The sequence below is a fragment of the Podarcis melisellensis genome (genome assembly GCF_964234715.1).
Source record: "Podarcis melisellensis genome assembly, chromosome: 14".
NCBI classification, from domain to species: domain Eukaryota; kingdom Metazoa; phylum Chordata; class Lepidosauria; order Squamata; family Lacertidae; genus Podarcis; species Podarcis melisellensis.
This window is the reverse complement of record NC_138546.1, coordinates 39,557,863-39,570,802: the sequence shown is the minus strand read 5'-3', so window position 1 is coordinate 39,570,802 and position 12,940 is coordinate 39,557,863. Positions and strand designations below refer to the sequence as shown.

General features: G+C 41.7%; 1 protein-coding gene across 2 annotated transcripts in view; it reads right to left on the bottom strand.

Annotated features, from left to right (window-relative positions):
- The window catches only part of COPS2 (COP9 signalosome subunit 2), a 20,459-nt gene extending 7,519 nt beyond the window's left edge, over positions 1-12,940 (bottom strand). Inside the window, exons 1-6 of one of the 2 annotated variants that reach the window (XM_081888670.1) lie at positions 12,816-12,940; positions 5,386-5,499; positions 4,144-4,221; positions 2,521-2,646; positions 533-643; positions 356-433 (exon numbers count right to left, since the gene is read on the bottom strand). In XM_081888670.1, the coding sequence (XP_081744796.1) occupies positions 356-433; positions 533-643; positions 2,521-2,646; positions 4,144-4,221; positions 5,386-5,499; positions 12,816-12,869 (561 nt within the window). In that variant the 5' untranslated portion in view covers positions 12,870-12,940. The remainder of the gene's footprint in view (positions 1-355; positions 434-532; positions 644-2,520; positions 2,647-4,143; positions 4,222-5,385; positions 5,500-12,815) is intronic. The other variant, XM_081888671.1, reaches the window with a different exon arrangement.

The window sequence follows — 12,940 nt, the reverse complement described above, 5'->3', positions numbered from 1 at the left end:
TCTGAAAAACTAACTTGGCACACATCTCTGTAGCACATTCTTCTTCTATGCAACACTCACCAGAGACAGAAAGGGGATGATGCCTTGTATTGGGTACGGTCTTTATAGGACTTTAGATTTGTAGTGCTGAATATAGGACCTTAGTAGTGATACAATCACTGTGAAACATTTCTCCAGAGGTGCTTGCCAAACCACCTCATTATCAAGTTTTGGGTGTTTTATTCAGTATTGAAAAGCTGCCTTTTAGGGTTGTTGCAAGGCAACTCACAACGTAATAAAACACATTATAAAAAATAAAATCCCCCCTGTAATAAGTACATTTTGAAAACAGTTAAGAAAATAGATTGTAACATACCTGGCATGACTGATGGAGCTGGCGCAAAATCTTCTGTAGTTTCCCGTACTCTTCTCGTTCTAAATATAATTTGCCAAGCTGTAAACAACAAGTTGCTTTTTAAAAACATACTGTGAGTTCTAAACACACACTTTAAAAAAAATTACTTTTAAACAAAATCCCCATTGCCCATTATACCTTTGTGTTTGTCTTAAACCACAATCTATCATTCTTAGCATCTTTCAGAGCTTCAAGTGTTGTCTCATAAAATTCCTGAAGCAAATCCATCTGGCATAAAAAATCAGAATTCTATAATTGTAAACAGCAAATTTGTGTCTGTTAATAAAGTCAACATGAACATACGCAAAGAGCAAGATTAAACTACAGTATGTAATACATCAGATGAAGAAATCAACAACTTATACATTGTAACATCTATTTAAGGCATACATACTTTTTTTATTGAGAAAAACGTAACAAAGAATAACTTCCAATATCTTTCCCAAGGAGTTCTGCTTAGTACAGTGGTGCCTCGCAAGACGAAATTAATCCGTTCCGTGAGGCTCTTCGTATAGCGGTTTTTTCATCTTACGAAGCAAGCCCATTGACAGCTTAGCGGATTAGCGCTACAGCTGTCAAGCGGCTTCCAGCGATCAGCTGTTAAGCGGCTTATCAGTGGAACAGCTGATAAGCGGCTTAGCGGCTTAAGAAAAGGGCGAAAAAAGCGGGAAAACCCGCGGGGGGATGCAAGATTTTTTTCGTCTTGCGAAGCAGCCCCATAGGGGAATTCGTTTTACGAAGCGCCTCCAAAACAGAAAACCCTTTCGTCTAGCAGGTTTTTTGTCTTGCGAGGCGTTCGTCTTGCGGGGCACCACTGTAGTTAAGATGTGCCACCATTTCTTGGGCATAATTATGTACCCTCACCTGGGCTCTCAATTTCTCTGAAAGCTGTAGATTCTATTCCCCCTTTATGGGAATAAAGCTTCAGCAACATCCCCTCTCCCCATCTTTTGGCCCTCACTAAACTGAGTCAACTGTTCGTGTTGGAACCTAATTGGCTGCTTTCTTTAGGCAGCAGGGATGACAGAGCAGCCATAGTAGTGAAAGGAGGATAATGTAGAGTCCAGGCATAGGCAAACTCCAGCGCTCCAGATGTTTGGACTACAATTCCCATCATCCCTAGCTAACAGGACCAGTGATCAGGGATGATGGGAATTGTAGTCCCAAAAACCTGGAGGGCCAGAGTTTGCCTATGCCTAGTCAGTCATTTGGATGTGAGATTTATTAGCATTCATAACTGCTCAAGCTATTCTCTAGCTGCAAAAGTAGAAATAGTGATTTCTCAAAGGGCTCTGGATTTTTGCCAAGAGCTCTTGTGTCATGCTATTTATCACTCACAACTCTAGGCAACAGCTCTTCAAAGTGTCTTGGAAAGACACAGGCCAGGGTAGCTCTTCCTGACCCCAGAAAACTCGGCCCATGAAAGCAAGTCACACAAAGCTCATGGCAGAACCAAAATACTTCTGCAATCCAACTTTTAGAAGCAAACCCAATCAGGCAGGGATTTGAAAACCTAGTACATGCAGATGCCACTGTTTTAAAACTGAGATAGTGTTTTGGAACTGTCCTGTTGAAGTATAGCTGACAGAGCAACAACAATAAAGCTGGAAGGCTCAAGGATTTCATGGCCTTCTGCAGAACCCCTCCAAGAACATTCTTCAGCATTTTTTAAATAGCCTGCACGTTTCTGATGGGCGGAGAAGAGCACTGCATTGTTACATATTACATTAGGGTGGGGTGGTTTTTTTGCTGAGTTCTGTTAAGGAATCAATGAGTGCTGACAGGGCTCTGTTGAAATCCCCATATTCTCTCTCTCATCCTGAGCATAGTCTAAAACAGATACACCAATGTCAGTTCATTACAGTTCATACGACATCCTGAGCAACACTAGGTGACATTAAATTGCACACAGGGGCTCAGTCCATGAAAATTCACAACGAAAACATTCTCTACGATTTAGAAGTGCAAATCTGCAGTTCTAAATTATAAATCTAACTCAGTGCTCTCCCTACCTAGTTTACTGATAGCGAGAGAGAGACTAACTAGAGTCAACAGTGCAATTATTCTCAAAGTTCATTTTTTTAAAAGGTGCAAAACCTAGAATTTGGAAGGAAGGATAATCTAACCTGCTTGGAAGTGGAGATATAATCAAGAATAGAATTGATGGATTTTTCGGAATAATTCCTTGTAACTGCGCTCCGTATGTATGTCAATAGTTGTTTATATCTGTTCATCATTTCAGGAAAGTTAGTCTGCAAGGGAGAAAAAAACAACTAAGCATTTAGGACTAGAAGCAGAGTCTAACTAGTGGCATTCAAAAATAATCACACAAAAGTGTATATTTTTGGTACACTGCATGTGTACCAAAACTAGAGGTGTGCAATTTTAAAACCACAGAGTGTGCATACATTTGGAATGAGCACATTACTCACAGCTGGAAAAGTGGGAGTGATTTAGTGTAGATGTTTTAGAAGAAAATGACCTTACGTAATACAAATACTATATAGGAGGATTACCAATGAGGCATCTGCAGGTGCAACAGTACTTTTGAACTTCCCCTGGTACCTGCAAATGTGGTGAGGGTGGCTACCCTTTTCCTCGAAAAGACATGAAGTTGGAGGAGGAATCTTGTAAAAGCAATACTCTTTGAATTCTATGTGCTTTCAAAACTTAGTACAGCAGCTAAACAGAAAGAGGAGTGACCAAGTGGGGAGGAAGGAAAGGGCAGCAATCTGAGAGGAGGAAAACAGAGTGACCGGGGGTAGACAGTGGGGTGCTACAAGTGTCAACAGAGAGAAAAAGGCATATGCACACAGTAAAATGGATCATTCTGAAACTGCAATTTTTCATGGTCTCCCTCTCCCTGCATGAACATAATCAAATCACAGATGACATGTCTCCATTGAACAGAACTATGAAAATTACAGATCTGATGCTGTCCAGTGCTACCATATTGCAAAAACCTGGATCCAAGGTAGAGATCTCTCTGCATCCTCAACATTTTGTACAAGGGATTCCCACAAAAACACCATCCAATCATAGGTCACCTGTGTGTTCTGTGATTTGTTAATGTTTTTGTTATCGTCATCCTATGTAAAAATCTTGAAGATCTAGAAGGGTCCATGCCTTATATCAATGTTTTTGCAGTGCCAAAAAGCACTCTGTGTGTGTGTGTGTGTGTGTGTGTGTAAACTCATATAGAACCAAGCAAAGTAGGAGAGGGGAAGAAGGTTCAAGTCTCATTCACGTAAGGCTAAATCAAACATTACTGTTACGCAGTCTTCAAGATATTTCTCCCTACAGGATATTAATGGATACTTAAGGAAGATGGAAACACGTTCTATGTGTGTTTAATGCATTAAGACCCACTGGTATAAAGCTTTATTATTACTTTTACAATGATAAGGTTTGCTGTTATAGGCAGTAGTGCCAGTATATATGAAAACTAGTTTATTACTAGTTTGAAGAGGGCATCAACGTTTTTACTTAAAAAAAAAAAAAAAAGAAATACAGACACTTTTACAAGAAATATACTGGTTTGGGAAATCTCTCATATGCATTTATTAATTTATTCATTATAGAGCAGTCTTGTGGCAACTGAGTTATATCAGCAATGAAGTGCCTTTTGGGTACATGTAAACAAATGAAAGGAGGAAGACTGCCATTTGATAAAACTGGCTTGCTGCCCTACTTATATGGTTTCATTTCAGATACAGAAAAATAGCAAGGAGAAACAGTATACAGCTTACCAATTTGAAATTTATTTTTATCATCTGTTTTAATGCTTTGAATCCCCATTCTCCCTTTTCACCTTCAAGCTCCAAAACCTATAAAAAAAAACCACATAAATCAAAGATAATTGTTTTTCTAGATATCTGTAAATTTCATTAAAAGTTATGCTGAAGCCTATTTAACAATCTACCAAGGCAGTCCGGAAATGCTTTTGCAATGTTGTCATTCTACTAACTCCCACTGCTGTCTAACTTGATAGTTTGGTGATGGTCAAAGACATAGATAAATCTTCATCAAGAACTCACTCCTTCCCCACTATTTTGCTGATTCTGTGATGTTTCATATTTACCATGTTGTGTAAAAATCCCATCCAATGCAACTTTTCAAGCATTATTGGAATTCAAGAATTCTGGACCTATTACTGAGTATTCCAAGTTAGGCTGCACTGGAATTTATATATGCTGTAGAACATGAATGGGCCACCCAGAGATCTGCTAGAAGATCTTGATCAACCTTCTGCTATAGAACAAAAATAATTTTAAAAAGACCTTGAGATTTCAAAAATAAAGCATATGTATTAGTTTCTCCCTTGCGTTATGTTCTGAGACTAATGTGTCTTTAACAACTTAAAAAGCCATATCACAAGCAAATATAATCAAGAAACCACCAGAGTAGTGCATAAGTGGATGAAACCAGCAGGAGTCTGGCTTGTGGTATTGTCCAAGCAATGAAGAAAACAAACCACAAGCCTGGGTTTGGACAGAATGGTAAGTTAGGCTTATTCTGTCTGTGGCACTGCAGCAGCAGGGGAGGGGTCCTGGACACTTTTGAGCAGCATGCATGAGTATGCTCCTTGCCTGCATTAAGCCAAACTATGGTTTAACATGACATATGAACCATGCCTATGTCCGCACTGACATTGACGCTAAGAGTGCTTAGCCCAGACCACATTATGCATACCTGCTTCATACTATGGTTTGATAACGTCTAGAGTTAGAAAGCAAAACATTAGCCATAATTGGCTAATGAAGTGAGGACGAATGTCCCAAGACTAATGGGCAGAGTTACAGCTGCATCAGGCCACCATAGATCGGAAAGCTCTTACAAACTTGGAGGAAAACATTTAGTTGGAACATAAGAATAATACTATTTTTTTATTTGTACCCCGCCCTCCCCAGTTGGAGCCAGGCTCAGGGTGGCTAACATCATAAAATACAGTAACATGTGTACCAATATAAAGAAACAAAAAAACTATAAACCTTCTGAAAACTGCTGAGTGCTGCTTTGGGGTCATCTTCCTTCAGGGCTTTAGAGTTATAGTACTGATTCTCCAAATCCACATTTGGTTCAGAGTTGCTGTCTTCAGAATATTCCTACGTTCAAAGGGTGGAAAGCAATAATGCAGGTTAAAGCATTAAAAATACTAAGCGAGTTGTTGATAAGATAAGAACAGGGGGTTGAGGAGTGGGGGACAGACATCAACCTATGTTGCTACAGTTTGACTTAAGAAGAGTTATATTTACGTTTTTTTAAAAAAATATTTCAAACAGAATACAAGTACACATAATGCTGAGATGCAAGTGCAGCAGTCCTTACTAGTACACTTTTGATCTACTCAAAATAAATTCCAGCCAAAAATAGTAACAGCTTTAGCTTAAAAAAGGAAAAAGCCCTACACATAATCCTATAGTTGATGCTGAATCATAATGCATAGCTACCTTCCACAGATAACTGCTTGAATTGTGGGCAAAATGGTGAAGCAATAAAGACCAGAATGAGTTCTCAGACATGTTTTCCAGTTCTTTTAGACCAGGCATAGGCAAACTCCGGCCCTCCAGATGTTTGGGACTACAATTCCCATCATCCCTAGCTAACAGGAACAGTGGTCAGGGATGATGGGAATTGTAGTCCCAAACATCTGGAGGGCCGGAGTTTGCCTATGCCTGTTTTAGACCCATGGTTGTTAACTGGAAGATGTTAATGCAAACCACTAATAGTATCTGGTGTTTGAGAGACTACTGGGGGTTATCTTTTGTTACTACCTCAAAACGGGAGTGTGCAAACTGGACTGGTTCAGGGAAGATTCTCACATTTTTGAGTCAGATCTCACCATTAACAAGGCAACTTCAGTCACACCTGGGGCTTCTTGAACTTCCAAGACACTTTGCAGCCTTGGCTGTCTAAAAAATGCTTCACAGTTGTTCCACCACATTGTGGAGAAATGAAATCAAGCTGTTTAAGGAAATATCCCTTTAGAAGGGCTGAATATCTTTTATTTTGATGGGCAGGTCTACCTTTTTAATCATGGTTAATTCCCCAGCGTGCTCTTTTATCACAGAGGTTTGGGAAAGCGATTACAAATTTGTTTTTTCCTCCCACTTGCAAGTCAATGAAGAAAGCTCCAATGTATCCCCTAAAATCCATGGGAGTGGGGCACAGAAGCCCCATCACCATCATTCAAGCTTAGGATAACACGGTCCTTGCTATGTGTGTGGCAAGAAGCTGTTTTTCCACCACACCATTTCTCCATGCAAGTCCATGGAGAAATCACTTTCTCCCAGAATTGAAGATATATCCTCAAAAAACTATTTGGGGGGGCAAAAGCCCACTGCCCACCAACAATTTCTGAGGTAACAAAGTCCTTACTAGGGGTGAATTCCCCCACCCCAGATGTTCCTGGGGATCCATGCTCTTTTCCCCGCTAGCACTCCTTTTCCCGCTACAATTTCTATTGTACCCCACCGGAAAACTACTGCAGCTGTCATTCTGAAACTTAGCTGGCTCCAATCCCTCAAAATAGGTAACCATGCCTGCAAATTGCTTCCAATTCTGGCTCAAAGTATAAAAAGAAGAAGCCAAACTTTAAAGGTGACCTGCATGAAAACCTCTGGATGTATCAGTCTACAAACTGGCTTAACTCACTTTGAAGGGGCAGCTATACCCACAAACTTAATTTGTGAAGAGAGGGGGGGGGAAGCTATAGGCATTTTTAGATTCTGAATCATAGTGACCGAGGACTGAGTGTGAGGTAGGGAGAAACACAGCTTCATTTTTACCAGATCTAATTCAGTTGTACTAGTAAGACACATAGCACCTCTGAAACAGATCAGGTTAAACCTTGAGGCAAGTGCACACACCCCACCTCAAATTTGTGCTTGTGTTCACAAGAGTATTTCTCTCTAGAAGTATAAGCCTGAGAAGGCAACCTTAAGTTTTATTTCCATGAACATGAAGGCATAGGCACACAAAGACAGTTTGGTGGATTGAGAAGTTTAAAAAGAGTTATGGCTCGAAAAAGGCAGACATTCTCAGCATGCAGCGTAGCTCCAAGTCATCAACACACGCACATGGCATTAACCTCACTTGTTGCTGTGTTGCCAGGGAGATAAACCTGGGCATTTTTTAAATGTCAGCATGCCCCTTGTCCAATCACAACATAAAAGGAATTGCATAAAATATTCAGAGAGCAAAAACGTATTACATTTCACTGGTAGCAGTTTACTCTGCACATTACGGCATTCTGTTCTTGCACTAGTCAAGTTTATTGGAGACAGGGATACCTGGTGCACATACAATATCCTAAATATTGGGAGTGAACACCCTCACTCTCTTTTCCGTGTTCTCTGGTATAAATTCCCTAATCTATCTTCTCTTGTCAGCTTTCAAGTAACTTAGCCATGCATATGCAGAACGTATGGTTATCTTTAACCATTAACCTGCTGTAACCGCCCTGTTGGATCATACCAAACGCCTTTTAAATCTACCATTTTGCTCTCACAGTGGAAAACCAGATAGAAAGAGGATGAATTCTTAATGGCTACAGTTGTCGGGGGTGGGGAACAGGTTCAGTTCTCACCCTGGTGATGTCTCTGAATGCATCCTTTTACCTTCTGCTATAGTGGCATGATTGACATTCATTTCCTTGGGGAAAGAGTGTCACCTACACAAATGATTAAAAAAGGTAAAGGTACCCCTGCCCGTACGGGCCAGTCTTGACAGACTCTGGGGTTGTGCGCCCATCTCATTTAAGAGGCCAGGGGCCAGCGCTGTCCGGAGACACTTCCGGGTCACGTGGCCAGCGTGACATCGCTGCTCTGGCGAGCCAGAGCCGCACACGGAAACGCTGTTTACCTTCCCGCTGGTAAGCGGTCCCTATTTATCTACTTGCACCCGGAGGTGCTTTCGAACTGCTAGGTTGGCAGGCGCTAGGACCGAGCAGCGGGAGCGCACCCCACCACAGGGATTCGAACCGCCGACCTTTCGATCGGCAAGTCCTAGGCGCTGAGGCTTTAACCCACAGCGCCACCTGCGTCCCTTACACAAATGATTACAGAAAGTTAAAATCTTGTTCCTCCATCCTTAGTTGTCTAGATACTGGTGACAAGGATTCTGCAGGAAGGTGTGGTGCAGCTCTTTAAATATATAATCCCTCTCTTGAAATGGACATCCCCCACCCACACCTGTAGCGACAAGCATTTCACTAGTTATTAATGTGGAACTGTAAGTGTATGTGAACTTTCCAAAGAAACAGAAGCAAAACATAAAGATCCCTGTGAAAAGGAGATTACAAATTTAGATTTCGGCAGTGCAGAAGTTCAGACAACAAAGAGAAAGAGGCATCAAGGTGAGTTTCACACGCTATGGCTGCAATCCTACACCCACACTGAACTCAGTGGGACTTACTTATGAGCAGACACATCTAGGTATTGCGCTAGGTTTTGGTTGGGGATGAAGATCAAAGTTGAATGCATGCAGATGGCAAAGTGTAGGTGTTCTGGGAGAGTTACAGGAACAAGGGTTTGAAGTTAGTGCCAATGTGAATTGGCTAAATTTATGCCTATCTATTGCATTTCAGAGGAACAAAAGCCATCAACTCATCCCTTTTCTGAAGATAACATTATGCAAAACTGTGCAAGTCATGATTGATACAGACATTAACATTAGAATTTATTCTCCTGTTCAATGCTTTTACAAGCTCCTTTATCATTTGTTTAAAGTTTTGTCTTATCCAATGAATGTCAGTTTGTTTTGGGAAGTACAGTATATTGCTTTTTAAAATCATATATGTAAGATGACTCAAGGTTTGTATAGCTTTGTTTAAAAGCCTCTGCAATGTAGTTTTCCTTAAAGCATGCTCACTGATCTGTGGAAAGCAAAGCTGTTACTATGCAAATTCCACCTTTTAAGGGTAAATACACACACTTGATGTTCAATACTTATTTCAGAATCCAACTGCTGGGATTGAGAAACAGTGTCCTCCTCCTCCATTTCGAAAGGGCAGCATCAAATATCCCTTTGGTACATCACAGCATCACCAGTAAACAGAAATGGATTCTTAACCTGTTGAAGTCCTGTCTTACAAATAATTTTATCTACTATAATGACCCTACAGCAAGCATCTACACACCCAAACTATGTCCTCATGTATTGTAACATGGCAAGAAAAGTCAATTGCATGGAAGAAAAATAAATGCCATCCAGCAACATGCTTAGTTCTCCCTATCCAATATACTTTCAGTTCATGCTGTGTTAGGGGGAAAGTGAGGAGGGCTTTCCCACTGCTACTACACCTACCTAACAAGTGACTGGTGCTCTCTTGCCGGTAACTTTTATCTCCAATGCAAGGAGAGAGGGAGGCGACTTTGCAGGAACAAGCAGCTACCTGTGAACACGTTTTCCTGGACTAGGTAAAGTTATGAAGAAATGGACAATAGATGAATGTATTGGGGGGGGGGAGCTACTGGTGTGAAAGAGTGTATCAAGAAACAGTGGTCTGAAGCTTATTTAAAAGTAAGGTGTGCTTCTAAATATTATTGCTTTGCTGGATCAGAAGGTCCAGGACTGTTTCCAGCAAGGCCCAGGCAGATGTTTCTGAAAGCTTATAAATAGGATATTAAAGAGACAGTCATCTCCTGGTTGCCCCAGCACCTGGTTTTCAAGGACAAACTGCTTCTGCACATGAAGGTTCTATTTAGCAATCATGGCAAGTGGCTGTTAACCCTGCATTAACAAAAATAAAAACAAACTGTACCCCCTCCACAAAGCATGCTGTACATAGTTAAATAATGAAACTTGCTCCCATAGGAGACAGTGATGGCCACCAACTTGGATGGCTTTAAAAGAGGATTAGCCAAATGCAGGGAGGAAAAGGCTATCAATGGCTACTAGTCATAACGGCTATGTTCTACCTCCACACTCTGAGGCATTATGTCTCTGAATACCAGTTGCTGGAAATCACAGGTAGGCAGAGTTGTGCTTGCAGACTTCCCACAGGCATCTGGTTGGCCATAGTGAGAACAGGATGCTGGATAAAATGGGCAACAGGACTGATCTAGCAGGCTCTTCTTATATTCTTATGTGAGCTTGTGTTCCGGCAACATCTGAAGAGGCACAGGTTTCCTACGCTGATTTATAAAGGAACCTGTATAGTAGACATCTATTGCTTTCTTTGCTTGATTCACAATGTAATAATCCATCCAGCACTCTACAAGTTAGTTTGAATGATTGTTCATTGATCCAACTAAAATTCTGTGCCCAAAACTCTCATCAACCTGCAAATCTGGGTAGTGAATATGATACTTGTGTCAGCAAAGTATGGACACATGTTTAGATCAAAGATGAAGAACCTGTGGTCAGCAGTCAGGGTTGATGGGAGTTGTAGTCTAGCAATATCTCACAGGTTGCTCAGCTCTCTGAAAAAAAGCACTTGTAAAATTTTGTGTAAGTGGAAAAGTTCAACTACACTGAAACTATGTTAATTTACAGTAGCTCCAGATCTATGCTGATGCACTGCATGGTTGTTGGGTATCTTAATTAATTCCTTAATTCTGTAAGTAAAGGTTATATTGCATTCTAGAGGAGGAAAGGTGTTCCATTCTCATCCCATAATAATAATAATAATTTTTTATTTATACCCCGCCCTCCCCAGCCAAGGCCGGGCTCAGAGTGGCTTACAAGCAATAATAAAAACAAGATGAATGATTACAACTTAAAAACAAAAATAAAATACATTAAAATAATGGAACATTATCAAGTCAATATGCATAGAAAAGTTGTGGAGCGGGGAAATATAGCAATTTTAAACACTACATATCTACATATCTGTCAAAAAGTTATAAACTGACAGAATCCTTATTTATAATAATGCTAAACCTGTAACTATCATACATCAAGGTGTACGTAATCTACTGTGGTCTATGCTGACTGACAGCAGTCTTCCAAGGTTACAGACAATCACCTTTCCTAGCTGTGCTGCCTGAGATCTTTTTAACTTGACATGCCAGAAGCTGGACCTTGTGAACTATGGGTCTTCATTAAGATAACTGTCACTCTATCCCTCTTGGCGGAGCCTGTACAGGATACTATAATATACCCATAACATATATGTCAGTGTTCTGAAGGGTTTATAGATGTAAGAAGAAATATACTGTACACATCAACAGTCAAGAGTTTGAGATTAAGACTATGCTTGTACTTTCTTCTCTGTTTGAATGGTTCTTTGGAAAGGCCATAAGAAAACAGTAAGTTCACAATGAAATGATATATGGACATGAGGAAGCTGTAGAAACTGACATTACACATAAGCTGTTGCTAAAAGGAAGAAGCATGACTTTTCATTCAATCCTACGCATGGCTTCTTGGAAATCGATTCCCACCAAGCATGCATAGGATGGCAATCTAACAGTATTCCGTGTTTTATATTAAAACAGGAGAACTTCATAGCACAGGCAGCAAATAACTACACAGTTCTATGAAAATTTCAAAACTGTTTTCCTCTGTGTAATCATAAGTACACAAATGATAAGGAATACACAATAGACAATATATCCAGACTCAAATACCTCTAAAAGAGATGCATGGCACATTTCAAAACATTTTTTTTTTAAAAAAAACAGCAATATCACATCTATTAAACTTAGCCACTGCCTCAAATTTTAAGAGTTCCCTTTCAGCAACACAGACCGACTCCTACTGCAAACACACATGTGTACACACACTCAGGGGAAACCAGGAGGCGAAGGAGAAAAAAAACCACGTGAAGCAGTAACCAGCGTTATACAGAAAAGGCCTGTTTCCCACTGCAATGTATCCCAGTCGGAGTGCATCTGTGTGCTAACCCGTTTCTTACCTCCTCGTCTCTGAGCTGACCCTGGCAGAGACAGCGATCACCCCTAAGCACCCGAAAGGGACTGATTCTGGCTCCCTCCTCTTCGATGTTCAGGTATTTTAAGAGTGTGTGTGTGGGGGGGGGGGGAAACAGTCCTAGGGCCCTCCTAAGCGCTTTCGTCCCTGACTTTCCAAATCCAAAGAAACGGTTCTTTAACCCACAGGGGGCCCAGACTTCTGGCTGGGCCTGAGGAGGGGCCTACTTCTGCAGCCTCAGGTTTTGACTGGGCTGGGGGTGGTCGTGGCAGGATGAGACACAGAGAAGGTAGGCGTCGTCCCCCCCTTCGAACTATCCCCACTCACGAGCTTCCTCTGCCTGCCCCACTTTCCCACCTCTGAGGCGGGCGGAACAGGCTGGCCTTGTCACTGCACTTGAAAGGAAGGCGAGGGAAAGCACCCCTGAGGGAGTCGAGGGGAGGCTCCGGAGGACCCCCTCCCGGCCTGGAAGCTCGGCCTCTCCCCTCCGCCGGGCGCCGGCCTCCCTTTCCCCCGCCGCAGCCCGCCTCCACCCCCTCAGCCTTACCAGGTCGTAGTCCTCCTCATCATCGCACATGAAATCATCCTCCATGTCAGACATCTTGGCCGGAGGACGCGCGCGCGCGGGGGGGGGAGGGGGAGGGGAGGAAAGGGGCGGAGGGGAGGGAGGAG